General features: G+C 51.2%; 1 protein-coding gene and 1 long non-coding RNA gene across 4 annotated transcripts in view; one reads left to right on the top strand and one right to left on the bottom strand.

The window, feature by feature from the left end:
• The window catches only part of GABBR2 (gamma-aminobutyric acid type B receptor subunit 2), a 331,181-nt gene extending 311,071 nt beyond the window's left edge, over positions 1–20,110 (top strand). For all 3 annotated transcript variants that reach the window (XM_070595867.1, XM_070595866.1, XM_070595868.1), the window contains 6 exons: positions 1,049–1,159; positions 5,712–5,936; positions 7,953–8,135; positions 10,692–10,821; positions 14,249–14,366; positions 17,518–20,110. In XM_070595867.1, the coding sequence (XP_070451968.1) occupies positions 1,049–1,159; positions 5,712–5,936; positions 7,953–8,135; positions 10,692–10,821; positions 14,249–14,366; positions 17,518–17,683 (933 nt within the window). In that variant the 3' untranslated portion in view covers positions 17,684–20,110. The remainder of the gene's footprint in view (positions 1–1,048; positions 1,160–5,711; positions 5,937–7,952; positions 8,136–10,691; positions 10,822–14,248; positions 14,367–17,517) is intronic.
• LOC139079662 (uncharacterized) lies at positions 12,201–17,026 on the bottom strand. Its single transcript, XR_011533456.1, has 2 exons — positions 16,583–17,026; positions 12,201–14,170 (listed from the first exon to the last, which is right to left on the bottom strand). It is a non-coding gene; the product is annotated as an uncharacterized lncRNA (long non-coding RNA).
• Positions 20,111–20,310: the final 200 nt, after the last annotated feature.

Raw genomic sequence — 20,310 nt, 5'->3', positions numbered from 1 at the left:
CACATTCAGACAAACCCCAATTGAGGGACAGTCTACAGAGTAACTAAACTGAGTTCTTCAGGAACATCAATGAAGGGAAAAACCAAAGTAGGCTGAGGAACTGTTTGAGATTAGAGGAGACTAAAGACATTACAATAAATGCAATACATGGTCGCGGACTGGATCCTGCTTTGGAAAAACCGCACTTGCCTTAGAGGACATTATTAGGCCAACTGGCGAAATTTGAAAATGGATAGTATATTAGATAACATGCGGTATCCGTGTTAAATTTCCTGAATTTGGTAAGTGTATGTAGTTATGTAAGAGAATCTCCTTGTTCTTAGGAAATACATGCTAGATGTTTAGGGCTGAAGGGTCAAGATGGCTGCAACTTACTCTCAACATGTATAGAGTGTATATTTTTTCATTCCCTGGTGTCTTTTCCTCCTCCTGCCACCATCTGGCTGATTCTCTCCCAGGGTTTCCCAGGTCAAATTCCTGAGCTGGGGTAGGACACTCTCTACTGCCGCTCTTCAGCGGAGCGCTCCGCACTAAGAAATCTTGTAGGTCTCTGAGCAGCCCCTGGATTGGCTGCCTAGGGTCACGTGCCCACCCCTTGTCCAATCAGCTCTGGTGCAGGATGGGTCATGTGGTACATAACATGGCCGCCACCACTGCTCCCTACGTGGAGGTGGTGGGCAAGAGGGTCTCCTGAGGAGGGCTCGGCAGGCCCCTTGTTTGGCCCGTAAATACCTCCGGCTACAGAGTTAATCCCAGAGACATCTAAAGGCATCCTGATGTAACTTTGTGCCTCGTTCTTGCCCTCACTCTTTCAACAAACATTACACATGGCTGCTCTGGGCCAGGTCTTGTGCTAGGTACAAGAAGTGTGGCCAGAAGTGGCCCAGTCCCTACCCTCGGGAGCTCTGACTCAAGTTGGAGAGGCAGGAAGAGCACAGATACCTGGAATGCAGGGCTGAATGGCGATTCAGAGGGCCGCCCGATAGGGACCCACATGCAGGAAGGGTGCCCGGTGCCACCCCTGGGTTTCTGTGTTCTCTTTGCACAGCCGGACCCAGCAGGACGGGACATCTCCATCCGCCCTCTCCTGGAGCACTGTGAGAACACCCACATGACCATCTGGCTCGGCATCGTCTACGCCTACAAAGGGCTCCTCATGGTAGGTGCAGAGCCGGAGGCAAAGTCCGGGATGCTTCTCTGTCTGAGTTCTCTCCCAGCGGCCCCGTCAGCGTAAAAATCAACAGGGCCCCGGGACTAAGCACTTACTCTGCCAGGCCGGTGTCTGCCACCTGTTACCCCAGTTCCCCCAACAACCGCAAGAGAGAAGGACAAGTAATGTCCCGTTGCACTCACAAGGACACGGAGGCTCGGTTTGCCTGAGGTCACTCAGCTAGTAAGTGGCAGAATCAAGATCTGAGCCAGGGAGTAACCCCCAAACCTGGGAGGACGCCTCGCAGCTGCCCCTGTACCGCTCCTGGGCGGCAGTCTGTTGACTGCGCATGTTCACATCTCCCGTTTCCCTGGATTCTCTAAATCTGCGGGAGTGAATGGGATCATCTCCATTTCACAGAGGAGGAAAGTAAGGCCCAGAGAGGTTAAATGATTTGCCCAAGGCCACCTGGTAACCTCCAATCTCCAAACCCTGTACTCTGTCCACTCTACTCATCTGTTAAAATCGGAGATTACATCCCAAGGCCCCTCCCACAGTTGTGGGATTTCCAAGTTAGGAAGGCCTTGTCGGGGCAGCCCCGCCCTACCTCATCCCGGGTTGATCCTTGGATCTTCTCTCCACATCTTGTGCAAACCAAACCTCCACGTCAGTGCCCCCAGTGCCGGAGCGCCGACCACTGCACCCTCCCCAGATCTCTCCACGGGAAGGTGCAGCCACCCTCTGCCTCTGTGTGGCCCCAGTTAGAGGCCGAGAATGAAGCCCTCGCTAAAGGTCCAGTAAACTGGGTTTTCCTGTGCCACTCAAATGCGTCCCTCCCTCCTGCTGCTCCCGAGCACTGTTGGTGATTGATCCCATGTCCTTCGAGGGGCCACACCAGAAGAGCAGGTGTTAGGGGACCCTGGACAAAGATTGTCCTGCCCTTCATATTAGCTGAGACCCTCTTGTGGCTTCTACAGAGGTCTTTTGTGGACTGCTGGGCTGCAATCTGGACCCATGAGGTGTAATGACCCTGAAGGTGTCCACAGGAGGTGTCCAGAATGGGAACGGGACCTTGAGGGCTGGGCAAAGGTCCTGGGCTTGGAGGACACACCCAGGGAAGAGGGTCGCCAGAGCTGTTCTAACAGGTGGCACAGCCCCGAAGGCAGAACCATCATCAGTGGGCAGAGTTGCCAGAAGGCAGCCCTCGAGTGCATGTAAAGAAGGAATTTCTGTAACAGAGCAGTGTCCACAGACGTGATGGAGCCCCCTGGGAAGGAAGGGGCACCCGGTCACAGGAAGCATGTGGCGTCAGTGACTTGCCTTTCCGTGGCCCTTGTTGAATAGGCTCTGTCCAGGATCCCTCCAGCCTCCATGTCCTCGATCTTGAGACTCTGTGAAATTAGATTATGGTGAATTAGATTGACTCCTTAAACTGGATTTTTCTGTAATGTTTTGGCCTTTCATTTCTTCCCCACCTACTTCTAAAAGTGGCTGGAGAGGACTGTGTATCTTCCAGTGAAGCTAATACCTTCAGCCAGATCATGTCAATGAAAGCTGGATTTGACAGCAGAAATGCTTACTGTTCCCAGTGTGTGCAAGGAGCTGTCCACAGCCCTCCTGGCCCTTAGGGGTTATGACTAAAATCCTACCTCCTGCCCGCTTCTGCTCTTGAACCACAGAATTTCAAGACTGAAAAGAGCATATGCAGCCCTGGAAGCTCACTCTGCTGTCAGATGTTTCAGTCCTCCCCCATGCCAGCTCACCCTGAGCATCCCCAGCAAGTGTTCATTCACTCACTGCTTCCACACCTCCGGTGATGGGGAGCTCACCCCCTTCAAAGTGGCCTGTGCCACCCATAGATGGTGTATTAGTAACAAATTACCACAAACCGGTAGCTTAAAACAATAGGAGTTTATTCTCTTAAAGTTCCGGAGGCCAGAAATCTGACATCAAGGTAGAGTTCTGCTCCCCCTGGCTTCCTTGCCTGTCCCACGTCTGCTGGCTGCAGGCATTCGTCGGCTTGTGGCTGCGTTACTCCAGTCTCTACCTCCATCTTCACATGGCCTTCTCTTCTCTCCAAGTCTCTCCTCAGTGTGTCACTTATAAGGACACTTGTCATTTGATTTAGGGCCCACCTTGATAATCCAGGATGATCTCAAGATCCTTAATTATATGCACAGAGATTTTTCCCAAATAAGGTCATATTCACACTTTCCATGGATTAGGATATAGGCATATCTTTTAGAGCCACCATTCAACCCACTACAGATGAGTTGTTTTTCTAGAAAGTTCTTCCATATCCTCAGCTGAAATCTGCCTCGATGTAACTTGTGCCCAGGAACCCTCATGCTGCTCCTTGAAGGCCTAAGAACAAGTTACTGTCTGTTTGCTCCTGATGCTCTTCAGAGATTGGCAGCCAGCCGCCAGGTCCCCAGACGGGTCCACGTGTTAGGACTGGTGGAGACTCTCACGACAACTTGGTGGCCCTTCAGCCGTGTGGCAGGGGGAGGGCGCCCCAACCCCCGTCAGAGAGCAGGAGTCCCGGACACCCCTCCAGCCCTGACACTCGCTGCCGGGAGCCCCGGGCGGGTCTCTCGCCTTGCCCAGCCTCTGCTTCTTCCCGGCAAGATGTGGACAGCCGCGCCCACCTGGGGATTGAGGGGCGGCGCGGGAAGGAGACAGCGCAGAGCGGCTTTCAACAGCCCTTGGTTTCCTCCCCTGGTTCAGCATCTGCTTCCTGGGCTTCTGGTTCCCCATTTTAAAAGGAATCTTTGAAAAGTAAATCAGTCGGCGAGATAACACACTTAGAGAAAAGGAGAGGAAAACAACCATGGATGTATAAAATAATGCCAATTATTAACTAGCTTTTAACTCACTTTTGTACAGGACATTTCAGTTTACAAAATGCTGTGCCGTCCTCAGATAGAAACCTTGTGAGAGAGGTATTATTATTATTCCCATTTCACAAGTACTAAAACTGAGGTCCTGAGAGGTGAAGTGACTTGTTCAAAGTCACACAGCCAGTGGATAGCAGAGCAGATTCCAGATCCTCCAGCTCTGTCTCCAGCCCCACTGCTACTGCATGGCATTGTGCTGCCAAACTAAATCAAACCTGAAAACGTGGGCCCGAGATGTGGCATTAAATGGCTCATGCAGCTGTCAGATGTCTGGAGCTGCGATGATAAGGGAAGAGGGGCCTTGGGGAATGGCCTCCAAAGGGGCAGGACCGAAGCCCCCGCACCAGTCAGCAGTCTTGGTCAGCCCTTCCGCCCACCCACACACACCACCATTCTGCCCGTGTTCCATCTGCACTTCCTTCTGCAGCCTGCCCTCCCCTTGGACCACCCATGACGGCTGAACCCTCCACACCCTGCTTCAGACCACGTCTGACCTCTACCTTGCCCAGTTCTGTTATGAGTTGTATTGGTTAGGAGCAGAGCTGCAAGTGACAGAAAACCCAAAATAACAGTGGTTAAAGAGAGCATTAATTTCCCTCTCCCGTAAGCAATCTAAGGCTGGTGAAGGGGCTCCCAGGATCTCAGCTCCTTGCATCTTGTGACTCCCCCATCTTCATCGTACAGCTTCTACATTGTGGTCTGAGATGACTTTGTGATCTAAGATGGCTGCTCAAGTTCCACCCATCACATTCCACTCCATCTATTAGGAAGGAGGAAAAGGAACACCCTTTCTCTTTAAAGACACTTCCCAGAACTTGTACACACCACTTCCAGCCACATAGCATTGTCCAGAACCTAGTCATCTGCCACACCTAGCTTCAATGACAGCTAGGAAATATAGTCTCCCTTCTGGGTGGCTGTGTGCATTGGGGGGTAATAGAAGTCCCAGACACAGGGGCTCTGTCTGGTTTAATTAAAAAAAAAGACTGGGGTCAGCCCGTGGCACAGTGGTTAAGTTTGCACATTCTGCTTTGGCGGCCCAGGGTTTGCCAGTTCGGATCCCGTGTGCAGACCTATGCACCGCTTGGCAAGCCATGCTGTGGCAGGCGTCCTACATATAAAGTAGAGGGAGATGGGCACAGATGTTAGCTCAGGGCAAGTCTTCCTCAGCAAAAAGAGGAGGATTGGCAGCAGATGTTAGCTCAGGGCTAACCTTCCTTAAAAAAAAACAAACAAGACTGAACTAAACTTCTAGAGACACAGTCCACTTTTGCCACCATATTGCTGTGTGGCCTTGGGCAAGCCTCTTCCTCCTCTCTGGGCCTCAGTGTTCACTAGAGACTGAGGGAGGTGGTCGAGATCATGCCTGAAGTTTCTGCCCACTAGGACCTCCTGTGGGTCTGTGCATGAACCAGTGGTGGGGGTGAAGGAGAATGCGGCAGCTGTTACACTTCCTGTCTGCATTTCCTTAGCAAGACTCAACCCAAGGTCACAAGTGTGGACAGACGGTGGCATCCAGAAGGCCTGGCCACAGCAAAGCCCCAGCCTTCCTCCTGCTGGCTGCCGCTTCCTCAGTTACCTTGAGTTCAGCAGCTTTGCAGAGCAGCGAGCATGTGTGCCACCACTCGACAGTGACCATGTCCCCTTTCTGTTCACCGTTTCAGTTGTTCGGTTGTTTCTTAGCTTGGGAGACGCGCAACGTCAGCATCCCCGCACTCAACGACAGCAAGTACATCGGGATGAGCGTCTACAACGTGGGCATCATGTGCATCATCGGGGCCGCCGTCTCCTTCCTGACACGGGACCAGCCCAACGTGCAGTTCTGCATCGTGGCCCTGGTCATCATCTTCTGCAGCACCATCACCCTCTGCCTGGTGTTTGTGCCAAAGGTACGGGCAGCGGCTGGCCTGCCCTCGCCACCGGCGCCCTCACGGGGGTAGCTGGCTCTCCTCCACTTTCTGAAACTTTTACGTGTTCTTTTTTTGTGATGAACACAATTCACATCACAGAAAGTTTGGGAAATGCAGAAAAGTAAAAACCAGATGTTTCAGAAATCTCATAGTCCCACCACCCAAAAATAATCAGTTAATGTTTTATTTCAGTTGTTTTACTAAAAACTAATTTTTTTTTATTTCCTTCCAGTCTTTTTTTACCGGTTAGGCAGCGATGGTTTTTCAGCCAGAGCTGTAATTATAGCACACACACGTCACCGTCTGCCTTTTCACTTAACTTTTTGCCCTTTGTATGTTCCCACATTCATACCATCGTTGAGGGAGGATGTTCCATAATTTGCTTGTCCACTTGATCCCCTATTGTTGAGCATTACAGTTGTTTCCAGATTTTTTATATTATAAATGAAGTTTTTTCTATATAACATTTTCCTTGTTTCCAATTATTCCCTTAAGATAGAGTCACCGAAGTAGTATTAGTGGGTCAAAAGGAATAACCATTTTTAACAGCCACTTAACGTTTTCCATTTATCCAAAGGGCTGACCTTCAGGACCACCCTGAGAGGTATTTTTCTAACATTATCCTACCCAGCAGGGAGCAGGTGAACCAGAGACCTTGACCTCTTAGGAACCCCCTGCAGTAGGCTGGTCTGTGTGGAGGGAAGCCTGACCTCTGGGGGTCTCAGCACTAAAGGAAGAGCGGGAAACAGAGAGAGCTGGGAAGGAGTTACTGGCCCAAGTGGGGAGTGTCTGCCTTGAAGAAGGGGGAGAGGAGAGATGGCTCCGGGCCCATTGTCCCGTGAGCAGGCTGTCCATGGCACCTGCGTCCTCCTGGGCACTCGGTCAGTCCCCAGGCAGTGTCCGCTCTGCCCTGGGATACCTCGGGCATCTTCTCCTTCCTCCTCTAGCTGTCTACACCTGCCCAGGCCCAGGCCAATGCCAGACTCCTCTGCCTGCGCTCTGATGTTCTCCAACCTGTAAAAGATGCCAGCTGACTCTTAAGCCCAGCTCTGATGGTGTCACTGTGCTTTGTCACCTCAGTAGCTCCACACTGCCCTCCTGGCTCCAGGATCAAGTCCCCAACACTGGGCTGGCTTTCAGGACCCTTGGGTCTCCTCTAGTCTCCCCAGAGAGCCCTGTCCACCGTCCATACTGCCCTCCTCCGTAAGCACCCTGAGCCCCAGGCCTCCCTGCGTTTGTCTGTGCCCTTTCTTCCCCCGGCATGCCCCCACCCTCACCGTCCTCCCAGACCCTCCAGAAAGCCTAGCCCATGGCCCCGTCAGGGGTACTCTGGCCTGGTGAGCGTCTGAGTCCTGCCCTCCCTCCGCCCCCACTCTGAACCATGAAGTCCTGGTGGGCAGGGGCCATGGCTCCCGCAGCCCCTGCTCTCCAGTCATGAGCCCAGAGCCTGCCCAGAACCAGAGATGCTTCTTGAACAAATGAGTAAGATCAGGTCAAGTGACAACATTTTCTTTCATATAAAAATGCCTTTGTCAGTGACACAGCTGGTCGCCAATCTGCCCCTAAACTCACCAGTGGTCCTCACAAGAAAAAGCCTTCATCTTTGTCCACCCAATTGTCCTCACAGCTGTCACCTTCAGGGTGTGTCTTCCACTGAGCAAGATCTCAGGCAGAGTGACACTCGCTGGAGCCAGGCATGAGGGGCCCGGGTGGGCCTCGAAGCATGTTGGGGATGTGGGCAGAATCAGGGTCAAGAGACCAGACTGCTACTGACAAGGAAGGAAACTGAGACTCAGTGAGGGGCAGGAGCCCGCCCAAGGTCACACAGAAGTGAGTGGCAGAGACAAGCCTGGGCCCAGATCCCCGCACTCCGGGCCTGAGTCCTTCCTGGGGACCCAGGTTGCCTCCAGTGCAGGACCTGCTGGGAGGGGCTGGAGGGGGGGTGGGAGGGAGGGCGCCAGGCTTCTCTTTTCAACCCCACCTTTGTCCTTTCAGCTCATCACTCTGAGAACAAACCCAGATGCAGCAACTCAGAACAGGCGATTCCAGTTCACTCAGAATCAGAAGAAAGAAGATTCTAAAACATCCACCTCGGTCACCAGCGTGAACCAAGCAAGCACATCCCGCCTGGAGGGCCTGCAGTCGGAGAACCATCGCCTGCGAATGAAGATCACAGAGGTACCTCCCACAGCACCGGTGGCCAGGGCCCCGTCCTCCCGTCTGAGTCCCTCTGCTGGGTGCAGGGACTCTCAGAGCTGCCCTCCCCCACATCTCCTCCACGTCAGCCCTGCGTCCCGGCCATGCAGGCCCACCTGCCGAGGTTACGGCTGCAGGGACCAGGAACAACGTGAGCGAGAGAGGGACGGGTGTCAGAAATGACAGGAGTTACTGCCCACCTGGCCTGGCTCCTGGAGTCCAGCAATGCCCCGATGCAAGACATCCTCAGAACGAAAGGCGATCTTAGGGATGTGTGAGCTCCCAGACTCTGGTAGCTTCCTGAGTGTGGGGCCCTCTTTCCGTTTTTCACTCTCCCAACACAGCCCAGTAACCACCCACATCTATATGATGGAGTGCAAGTGAGGAGGAAGTGAAGAGAGGCTGTTCAGGAGGGGCTGTTTGCTGCAACAGACCTCACCTTCGTCCTGAACATCCGTAACTGGTTCAGGAATATTCCAGAGGCCATAACCAGATTGCTCTGTACCCAAGCCAGACCCTAAATTCTGGACTTTCTATACAAGAAAGGGGAAACCAAATTACCTTGCCCTCTCCAGCCCTCCCTTTGGGCCGGGATGTGGCCGCGCCCCTGGTCTGTGGGCTGTGTCTTTGATAGAGGACTTCTGATTCGGTGAGTGGGACAGCAAAGGAAGAAAGGAAAGTTTGTTGGTTAAGAGACTGGCTAAGTTGCTGTAACAAAGAGGCCCCAAAATAATGTGGCCCAAAGAAAACGTACGTTATTTCTCTTTCACGTAACGGTCCAGAGGAGAGAGGTCCAGGTTGGCGGGCAGTTCTGCTCCGCAAGGTCATCACTAGATGAGGTTCCCTCCCGCTTGTTGTCTGCCACTCCACAAGGTGTTTCACTCACCAGGACGGTTCAAGCTCGGTGGAAGGCATGTCCCATTCTCAGTCTCAGGAGGGGAAGAGAGAGGAAGTCCACGCAAGGGATTGATTGCCTTTTAAGCAAATGATACAGAATTGCACACATTTTGGTTCTACTCCAGTTACATTGGCAAGAACTTACACAATCCCACTAAGCCACAGGGAGGCTGGGAAATGTTGTGTCTCGCTGGACAGTCAGGGAAGGCGTGTGACTTGGGATTGCCTGATTAGATACGGGGCACCCAGTTAAATTTGAATTTCAGACAACCAATCGTATTTTTAGTATGGGTAAGTCTCATTCAATATTTGGGATATATTTATACTGAAACATGATTCGTTGTTATCTGAAATTCAAATGTGCCTAGACGTTCTGTATTTTTATTTGCTTGATCTGGCAGCCTTTTGCGGGCTCACAGTCATCTGCCACGAAGATGCACCGCACAGTTGTCTGTGCCCCTAAAGCCGATGCTGCAGGAAGGCACAGCCCTGCCTTTCCCCTGGAGCAGAGTTTCCGTTCCTCAGAGCCCGTTGCTGATTCTGTCTGAGTATGAGACTTCTCTGTGACGAGAGCTACCACACCCCTGTGCTGTGACATTTGACGTCAGCTTGCACACTCCAGTGATGAAGGGTTCACTTACTTTAGGGAGCTTGAAGCCCAAGCCACTGTCAAAACCCCTAAAATGTTGGGCTGTTTTTCCTGGAATTGAGTCACAATCTGGCTTCCTTTGATCCTAGCCATGCTGTTTGAGTCACACGGAAAAGGGTATCTCCTCCTCCACGTGAAAACTTATTAAACAATTTAATGGCTGTGCTCTTGACATCGGAACAGCACTTTACAGTTTGTGAATTCCCCTCCCTTATACTGTAGCAGGATGCCCACTACCCTCCCCAACCACTTCCCATCCCCCAACACACACACATTCCCCAGACTTCTCTGGGGTTGAAGTGCCCCAGGGCTAGCACCTGATTTTTATGTAACCTGGGGGCCCTGGGCTCCATCCTGATTATCCCCTCCAGAGAAGCCCATGCTGGGACCATGTGGGGCTCAGAGCTGGCCTGCAGACCCACCCTCCCTCTAGACCCTCCTGCCAGGTCTCGATAATAATTATGGTAGTGATATTGTGGCAGCAGGTTCCCCTTGGGTGTCCGGCACTGGGCTAAACTTTCCCTGTGTTGTCTCATCTAATCTCTACAACCACCCCGTGAGGCAGGGACTGTTGTTACACGGTGCTACAGACGAAGGAGCTGAGACTCAGTTCCCAGCGCGCAGCCAGGAAGGGGCGGCCCTGGGTTTGCCCCAGGCCTGTCCAGCCTCACAGCCTGCGCTCTGACCCCCTCCCACCCTGTCTCTCTGGGCTTGCTGGGCTGCTCCCTCAAGGCTCCAGCCTGCTCTGAACACATCACTGCAAAGCCCCGGGCCCTCTCATCATGGCTTCTCCTGGAACAGGAGCCGCAGGGCCCTCTGTGTCTCTTTCCAACGTGCAGCAGCCCCTCTGGCTCTCGATGCCCTCCCAAAGCCAGGCTGAGGCCCCGCCCTGTGACCTAGGAGCCGCTGCCTGGCTCTCAGGGCCTGGTGGCCAGGACAGGGGCAGGGGCTGGGCTGGGGGCTGTGACTCAGCTGGAGCCTTTGTCTTCTAGCTGGATAAAGACTTGGAAGAGGTCACCATGCAGCTGCAGGACACACCAGAGAAGACCACCTACATTAAACAGAACCACTACCAAGAGCTCAACGACATCCTCAGCCTAGGGAACTTCACCGAGAGCACAGGTAGGAGGAGGTGGGGCCTGGGACGGGGGACCTGGATACCAGACACCAGCCGTCCATCTTCCATTTTACAGATGAAGAAGCTGGGGCTCAGAGACGGGGCGGGGCTGGTCTGAAGTCACCAAGCAGAACGGGAGCATCTAGAACCCACGTCTCTGACCGCAGTTCAGTGTCCATTTGGTGCCTAGAGCTGGGATTTCTGTTTCTGGGTCCCCTGGGTTCCAGTCGCACTGGTAGACAGTGCACCAGCATTTCCAGGGTTGTTCTTAGGGTGTGGTTTACCTGTGCTTCTCTCAACAACATTGCACAGTTTCTAACGCACCTCGTCCGTGTACAGGAAAGGAATGGTCAGTAAGATATGACGTGACACTCGGTCTTCCCAGCCCCTGGGAAATGCAGGCCAAAACAACACAAACCATCTTTTGCCTACATTTCAGCAAAATTTTAAAAGACCCAGAGTTGGTAAGACTGTGTAGAAATGGGCATTCTCCTGCGGTGTTTTGGAAGTCGGTCTGGCACTCTCCAAATGGCAGATGTTAAATCCCTTGACCTGGCACTTCCACTCACAGGAACCTGCCCCTGGACATACTCCCACCCGGGCAAAGACGTAGACACACACATGCCCTTCACAACACTACATGTGGGCGAGAAAAACTGGAAGTAACGTAAACGCTCATCATTTGGGATGGTTTCATTAATCATGACACAACCAAACAAGGCAGGCAATACATTACAAAGTGAAGTGGATCTATTTGTGCAGCTATGGCCAGACCTCCAAGTGAGAAAAACAAGATGAAGACCAGCATTATGAGACATATAAATGTGTGTGTGTGTGTGTCTGTGTGTGTGTCTGTGAGTACATTTTTTAAACGATTTGGAAGAAGAAACATCAAATTGTTAACAGTCTCCACGTGTGTGGAAGGGACCAGTATGTGCAGAGGGTGGTTCTTTTACATTTCGTTTTATGCTTCTCTCAATTGCTTGCATTTTATCCTTAGCATATATTCATTAATTTGTTATAAAATTATTTTTAAGTCAATGAAAAATATTTAGTTTCTTTTATTCTTATTACATAAGTAATAAGTATTCTTATTATAAAAGCAATATTATAAACTTAAAGATATTGATTGTAAAAAAAATATTTAAATTGAGATAAGTAACAAGGAAATTGAAAGAATAAAAATTATTTCTAGTAATTTTAGTACCTGGTAAAGGTGGGCATTTCAAACCATTGGGGGCAAATGAATTATTCAACAAATTTCATTGGGATAAATGGGTAGCCATCTGGAAAAGAATAAAGTTAGATCCTTACCTCACACGTAACACAAAAATAAATTCCAGATGGATAAAAGATTTAAATATAAAGGGTGAAACCATGAAAGTACTAGAAGACAGCGTAGAATTTATTTTATAATCTCAGAGTGGGAGAAGCCTTTTTCAGTTTGATGCAAAACACAGAAACCACAGAAGAAAATATTGATAACTGGAACTACAAAAGAAAAACTTTTAACAAATTATTTAACAGTCCAAAAATCAAACAACAAAGTAAGCCAAAAAATATTGTAACTCAGGCGACAAGCTTATTCCCTTATATATAAGGAGGATTTTATATACGAAGTATATATAATGATATGCCAATTAATGAGAAAAAGACTCACTACCCAAAAGAAAAATGGGCAAAAGAGAGTTCTCATAAAAGGAGATACAAGTGGTTCTTAGGCTTAAGAAAAGATGCTCAGTCTTGCTCCTTTGTGAAGGAATGTAAACTAGATCTGCAGTGAGATGCCATTTTCACCTGTAAGAGATTGGAGATTAAAAAGTTGCCGAGCGTTCGAGGAAATGGGCGTTCTCAAACACTGCTGGTTGACATAGAAATTGTTCTGACCCAGTGGTCCCACTTTGGGAGTTACTCCTAAGGATGCATAGTTGACTCTCGTTGTCCGTGGTCATTTTGCTTTATAAAGGCGCTGTGACCGTGAATTCGTGTACCCTGACCCATGGCTCCCAGCGCAGAGACAGGGTGAGGTTCCCGCCGGCCTCTCGCAGGTTGACATTTTTGTCAGCTGATCAATACATAACTTTGTTTTCTGTGCGTTTCTGTTTGAAGACACCTTATTTAATATATCTTGTTGATTCGTTAATGTTAAGCTCGCTGCCAGCAGCAGTATACCTGATGCCTGAGCAAAGTTCGTCTCACACACGTATTTTCTCCGTCAGGCACATCACAGCGTAGGAACACTGGGCAGCGCTTTGGCACCACAGTGGGGCCATTTTAAACAGCAAAATCACCAACACAAGGCCCAAAAATGTGAAAAAAGTGGCACTTAATAGACCACAAAAAGGACACTTATTTACAGTAGGAGCTGAAACAAGAAGGCAGAGCCTTGTTCCGCCTCAGCTGGGCATGTGCACGTAGCGGGACTCAAATTTTTCAGTGCTCCGGGTGTGTCAGAAAATGACCATGAAAGCATTGCGAGTGTTGATTTTGGGGTTGCAAATAAATTTTAGCAAGTAGGCGAGTTCACAGATACAGAATTCGTGAATAAGGAGAAGCGACTGTAGTCACATGGGGACAAAATGGCATACCTGTAAGGTCGCCCCATGGAGCAAAAAAAACCAGCAAAAAGACCCCAGTGCTCCTCTCCAAGCCAAATGAATCCAGCTCCCTCAGGTGGGGCCAGGTTTTCATATTTTGCGTTTCTTTGAACCTCCCAGGTGGGTCTGAAGCGCAGGGAGGGCTGGGGGTGGCTGCATCCTCCGGGCCCGTGGCCGCTCGGGGCTCCCTCGAAGGGAGGCCCCCACATGTGGATCATGGTGTCACTAATCTGTTATTACTGGACAGATTCGAGTTAGTCCAACTTTTTGGAATTGTAAACCACGCTGATTTGAACAATCTGTACATGTCTTCACACACGTCCTTAATTATTTCCTTAGGGTAATTGCCAGAAGTGGAAATTCTCAGTAAAAGATAGGCACTTTCCATAGTGTTCAATGCTTACTGACAGTGACCCCCAAAAAGATTATGCCAATTTATACTCCCACCAGCAGTTTACTGTTACTATTCTTTTCAATTCTTGAAATCTTATGGAAAATATATCTTGGAAGATTCTTTTCTTTGTCATTACATCCTTATGCACCAGTGAAAAGGGCCTTCAGATTCGAACCTCTCATTTCAAAGTTCTGTTGCCTGCATTGATTTCCCCTCTTTTTTCTTGGAGGTCACAGGGCATGGCGTGCACATCCCGGCACACCCCTTCCATTCCGGGCCAGGCTTCCCAGCTCCTGGTCTGGGTTCCGGGAGAACACCCAGGGGGCATGGGCTCTTTTGCATTCTCTCTTCTTGAGCAGCATCCTAAAAAAAAGATTACATTGTTGATTTTTAAAAATTAAGTTAACAGAATGTGTTGTGATGTTGTTGTTTTGTGTTCAGATGGGGGAAAGGCCATTTTAAAAAATCACCTCGACCAAAATCCCCAGCTACAGTGGAACACGACAGAGCCCTCTCGAACATGCAAAGAGCCTATAGAAGATATAAACTCCCCAGAACAGTAAGTACCTTCTCCTGGAGAGCTGTTCCCCAAGAGGATGTTACTCGTGTACAGCACTTTACACTTTGCACCGTGTCTTCACGTGCACTGTGTATTTGAACTCCACCGCAATCTCATGATGCAGGTCAGCTTACGATGCTCACCTTACACATGAGAAAACTAGTATTCAGAAGGGGAGGTGACTTGTCAAAGCGTACCTGTTGCTAAGAGCGGGGATGGGATTCGAGCTCGGGTCTGTCCAATGTCAGATCCCACGTTCTCCGCTGTGGCACGTGCCTTTGTTATGTGTGAAGTTCAGCCTTGCTAAGTGCATTTGTTTAACACTGACTTACAGAGACCTGCTGTGCATCGGACCGCAGCGGTGAAGGAAACAGACAAAAAGCCCTCCCTTCGTGGAGTTTACATTCTGCCTGGTGACATGATAACCTAATTAAAAAGAGCCAAACTTAGCATGTTAAATGCTAGGTGCTTTGGAGGAAAAGGAAGCAGGGAAAGGGGTTAGGGGGTGTGATGTTAAGGACGGAGGTCAGAGAAGACTCCATGGGAAGGCCACATCTAAGCAGAGACCCGGGCACCTCAGCTAGCTTTGTTCCCACTGGTGACTTTTAGTTCTTCCCAGCTTACAGTGGATTGGAAGCAGAGATTAGAAAAGTCAGCTCTGAAACTTGGCCCCCGGGAAGTGACAACAAGCCACGAGGAACCAGCAAAAACAGCCAACTCACCAGGTGCAGGGTCACTGGGGGCCAGTTAGTGCTAGAGCTGATAGCCCCTCCCCCAGGTCTGCTGCAAGGCCCGGCCAGCTCGCCGGCGGACAGCCCAGAGCAGTTTCTGCAGGTGACGTGGCATTCGCCATCAGTCCCCTGCACTAGAGTGTGAGCACTGAGGGTGCAGCCTTCGTAGTCCCCTGGCCTGAACGCAGCTTCCAGCACTGAGCAGGTCCTGGGCGAGTGTCTGCTGAGTGAACGAAGAGGTGAGCTGCGTCCCACTGGAGGGCGGAGTGCCGCGGCTCTGACAGCGGGGACAGAGGCCCACCTGGCCTAGGCACACGGCCCCGTGGGGGCTCAGACAGAGCACCCTTCTCCCAGTCAGAGTTTATCCTTCAGCTCCCCTTTTCCTGGACTCTTTACTGACACCATCTTGCTTTAGGGAATAGATCATAGCTGACATTACACAAGTTCAGTCTTAATTTCAAAGTGAGATCTCCAACACTCTCATCTCATGATTGCCTGTGAAGTGTCTCTCGGGAGAAGCCTTCTGGCCGATAGGTCCTTAGGGAGTGAGGGCAGCCCTGCATCCGTCTCCCTCTAGTGGAGGAAAGACTTTCCTTCTAGGTTCTGTAGCTGGTCTAGCAATTAAATTGACATAAAACAGATTAACAGGAGAAAAACAAACAATTTCATACCCACATGTGTACACCTAGGAACCCCACAAAGATGTGGGACTCAAAGAGGTGACCAGAGCAGGAAGCGTTGTATCTTTTAGACAAAGAAACAGTAAATTCGGGAAGAATTCACGAGACAAAGGGGTTTGGGCTGGGGTTCGTAAAATGGTAAAGAAGTAACCACTTACGGTTTGTTTACACAGCCTTTCTGGCAGGAATTCCCGTCCCTGCTCACGCAGGCGTTCTACCCTCCTGGGAGATTCACCTCCTGCTTTCAGGGGGTCAGGGGAGGGTCAGAGTGTTCTTCCTGCTCCGGCTGTTTCTCAAAAACCTTTAATTCAAAATAATCAATATGCCAAAGTGGCCTTTTCTGGGGTGACATGTTCTGGACCCTACACCATCCATCTCAGAACCCTCTCAATGCGCTGCATACACGCCGGGGCACACCTCTTGGGCTGAGGCAGCCCATGAGAGGTCACTGCCTCCCCGGCTAGCGCTGTGGTTGAACAGAAGCGGGGGGGGCCCACCTGACCCAGTTCTGGTGTTGTTTCCATGAGCAAGTGCCATGAACTCTGTACCTTTCCCTCGTCTGCATGATGGGAATAGCAACACTTCTTTTGCCTCCTGGATTTTTGTGAAGATCTGGGTTTTTCTCCCACCTGAGTGGCCAGGCCCTGGGGACACGGGAGGCCTAAGATACAGGGAATGCAGCTTCCCAGAGGCAGTGGAGAGCTGCACAGATGCAACCAAGCAGAGCAGAGGAGCAGTAGCCTGGGCGCATTCCCCCCCCGACCCCCAGCAGCCTTCTCAATGTTAATTAAGGTGACTTACTGACCTGCAGAGGTGAAGATGATGAGAAGGGAGTTGAAAGGCAGCTCCCTGTGCAGTCTGCTCCTCCGTCAGTCCTGCAGACCCACCCCTGGCACGGCTCTGCCTCTAGATCCTTCTGGCTGGTTTCTGGGAGTTTACCAAGGGCTCTGGGGGCTTGGAGGAGGAGGGGTGTTAGCACGAAGAAGATGACATTTAAACTGGATCTTGAAGGGAAAGCAGTCCCTCGGATGGGGAAGTAGAGAAAGAGTATTCCAGGTGAAGGAAATGGTGTGTGCAAAGGCGTGGAAGGGTGCCCAGAGCAGTGTTTGAGCGGAAACGAGCCTCGGGAGGGGAGGGATGCGGGGAGAGGGGTAGAAGACCTGCCTGGAGAATTTGGTGAGAGTCAGACCTCAGGGAGCCCTGACTGTCCCGTCCCAGTGTTGGAGAGAGAACGCCAGTCACCAGAGAAGCCGGGGGACCAGGAAGGAAGCTACTGGAGTTGGCCCAGCAGGAAGGGCTGAGGTCCTAGGCAAGGAGGGGGCAGAGGAGCCACTGAGGAAGGACAGAGTGGCTGAGAAGCCTTTCAGGGATGGAGCCCAGAGCCGAGTCCATTTAGGGGCTTACAAGGGTAGGAAATGAGGACTGTGTGTTTGCAGCAAAGCCCTGTTAGAAGGACAAAGCTTTGTTCTTAGGAATCACCAGAAGCTTGAGAAGACTGCATCCTCCTTGGTTATTGGTCTCTCCCTGGTTATCCCCAGGGCAGTAGTTGGCTCCTGTAGGCCTGCATTAAATACCTGCGAGATGGGTGAGTGTTTAGACCATAGGATGGACAGATCTTGGATTGAGAGAAAACTCTGCTCCTCCCATCAGCTTCTTAGCCAAAGCGAGTCCAAGGAACTTTCTGGTGAGCGGCCAGATAGCCTTCACTAACACTCGTCTCTCTCTCTCTCCCTGCCACAGCATTCAGCGCCGGCTGTCCCTCCAGCTCCCCATCCTCCACCACGCCTACCTCCCGTCCATTGGAGGCGTGGACGCCAGCTGTGTCAGCCCCTGCGTCAGCCCCACCGCCAGCCCCCGCCACAGACACGTGCCACCCTCCTTCCGAGTTATGGTCTCGGGCCTGTAAGGGTAGGAGGCCTGGGGCTGGGGCCTCCCCCGTGACAGAACCACACGGAGCAGAGGCGTCTGCAACAGGGACACTGTGGGCTCTGGCTGCGGAGAAGCTGGGCGCCACGGCCGGCCCTGCGGGACTGCTCGGATGGCACGTTGGTGGACGGGCAGGGGCACTTGGCACCTGACCTCGCGCCTTATTGTGAAGTTTTTATTCTTTCACAAAGAAGAGGATGCAAATGACTTCTTCTTTAATGTCTGCAAAGAAGGAGGAGCTGGGGTATTTGAAACTTTGCAAAAACAAAAAGAATCCTAGACAAGGAGAGGGTCACTAGAACTCCAGCTGGAAGTCGTTGAGTGGCCCCGAGCAGCCTTGAGAAGAGGCGAGGGGCTTCTAGAGACACCACCTCTGCCTCTGCACACCATCACTGGCTGTGGCCCCCCAGGCCAGCCCTTCTCCCCTCTGGGGAAGGAGGTGGGCAGCTGCCAGCCCAGCCAGTCCCGGCCTTTCTGGAACGGGGAGTCAGCAGGAAGGGCAGCCAGGCGCAGCTCTGGGGCCGGCGGCCAGGGCCCAAGGGCTGGGGTCCCAGAGCAGGCTGACTCGAACGCCTCTCAGTGGGAACTCTCTGATAAATGCCACACATTAACACAATAACACCCGTTCCGGGACCGTGGGGATTTAGGGCACGTCACTGCAGACACGCTCTGCAGCATTCACCGGAAGTCGGCCATGCACCCACCACGTTGGCCATGTCCTTGTGTTCGTATCAGGTGTTCCCAGTAATAAGGGGGACCACCCGAGCTCATCGTGGAGTGTCTGTTCCCAGCAAACACGATAAAGAAAGAGTGTGCACTTTAACCTCTCTCATCAGGGCCCAAGGGCTGGCGGGGTGGTTGTTTTTTTTCTCCACTGACTTTGTTTTTGACCAAAGTGAATCGGGGGCATTCTGCTGGAAGAGATCCCTGTAGTGTAGGGGAGAGAGTTGCTAGCTGAGGGCTTCCCTTGGCTTCCAGAAGGCAGTCTTCCATCCAGACACGCTGGTGAGCTCTGCCCTTGGGGGTCACGGGGGTGATCCGTCAGCACAGTGGTTCTCATCCATAAGATCACTCTTCCCTTTTAACTAAACCCCAAAGAGCACCGGCCTGGGAGTCAGACCTGGGTTCAAGGCCTCACTCCGCTGCTGACTCCCTCTGTGACCTTGGGCAAGTCACTAGTGTCTCTCTGAGCCTCAGTTTCCCCTCTCTAACAAATTGGGGTTGAAATAACACCTGTGCTGCCTACCTCACAGGGTCACTCTGAGGATCAGAACTTGATCTCGTCCAGGACAGCTTCACACCAAACAGTGAAGCGGCCCCGACCCGTGAGGTATCAGGATGACCATGACCTTTGGCCCTCCCGACAGCCGGGGGTGTGGCCCAGAGAAGCACCCAGCACAGCCCTCTGCCAGGATCAGCCGGCTGGAGAGAGGCTCCTGATGACTTTTGTGACATTCCTAGACAGGTTCATTCTTCGCTAAAGAAAGGCCTGAATCACAACGTCCGGGACGTCTGCACAACTGAGCAGTCGCTCACTCCCTAAAGAAACCTAACGGCAGCTTCCACAGGCAGGCAATAATCTCTTCCCAGAGCACTGGGGTCAGGAATGTACTGCTGTCACCACCCGGCTTTGACAAAAGGGCCCACGGGAGTCTTACCATCGCCAACATTTCAAACACCCTGTTTCACGTAGCATAGCTTCCCCTCCCCTCCCCCCAGAGAGGTTATGGAGGTACTGTAGCTTTTAGGAAAAAAAAAATGTTAACACATCACAGGTCAAGTTGAAGTCATTGTCTGTTTAGGCACTAAAAATCGGTGTTGTCACTCACTGTGTATTACCAGTATTTACTTGCTTTCTTGATTTCACCAAAACCAGATTTAATTTAAAGGACCACATTAATTTTTCAAAGGGAAAGAGATAATTCATTGTACATAATATATACACACACACACGCACACACAAAATACTTGTAGAAATATTATTCCAGCATAGCAGGAAAAAAAACAAAGCATCGGACAGTCAGCGGTGCGTGTGCGTCCGTAACCCGTTGTGACTCCTGAGCGTGCAGCCCTTTTAGGTTAACCCGCGAAGTACATTCTCTGTCTTAATGATACTGTAGGTTCACCCGTTTTTTTAAATCTCCCCACAAATAACAAGACCCACAGAAGTGACTCTAGCTATTTAACGGTCCTGTTCTTTTATACGCAGCAAACACACCGTACATTTCCGAAGAGGCTTCAGCCTGAAGGCGCTTTCCAGTGATGTTAATGCACAAACGCTTTAAATTAGACTGGAACTGCCAGAATCGAGTGTAAATGAGGACTTTCTCGTACCCTTCTTGCATGGTATCAATTTTTAATAAACTGTTGCAAATTTGTTTTTATGAATAAAAGGAAAAAAACTGTCTTTAATGGCTGCTTTTCCCAAAATGCAGGTCAGATCAGGCCATACTCCTCTGCTCGGAAACCGAGGGGACAGTCCTAGGGTCACCTGCTCTGCAGGATCCCTTCTGTCAGAAGCTGCCCTCCCCTGCCTTATGCAGACAGTAACAGAGCAGCCCCGTCCCCACGGGACCCCAGCTTCTGGCCGCAGGTGATGGATCCAAG

This window comes from Equus przewalskii, chromosome 26 (genome assembly GCF_037783145.1).
Source record: "Equus przewalskii isolate Varuska chromosome 26, EquPr2, whole genome shotgun sequence".
Lineage (NCBI taxonomy): Eukaryota > Metazoa > Chordata > Mammalia > Perissodactyla > Equidae > Equus > Equus przewalskii.
The sequence above is the reverse complement of the archived record's forward strand: the minus strand, read 5'-3'. Positions and strand labels throughout refer to the sequence as shown.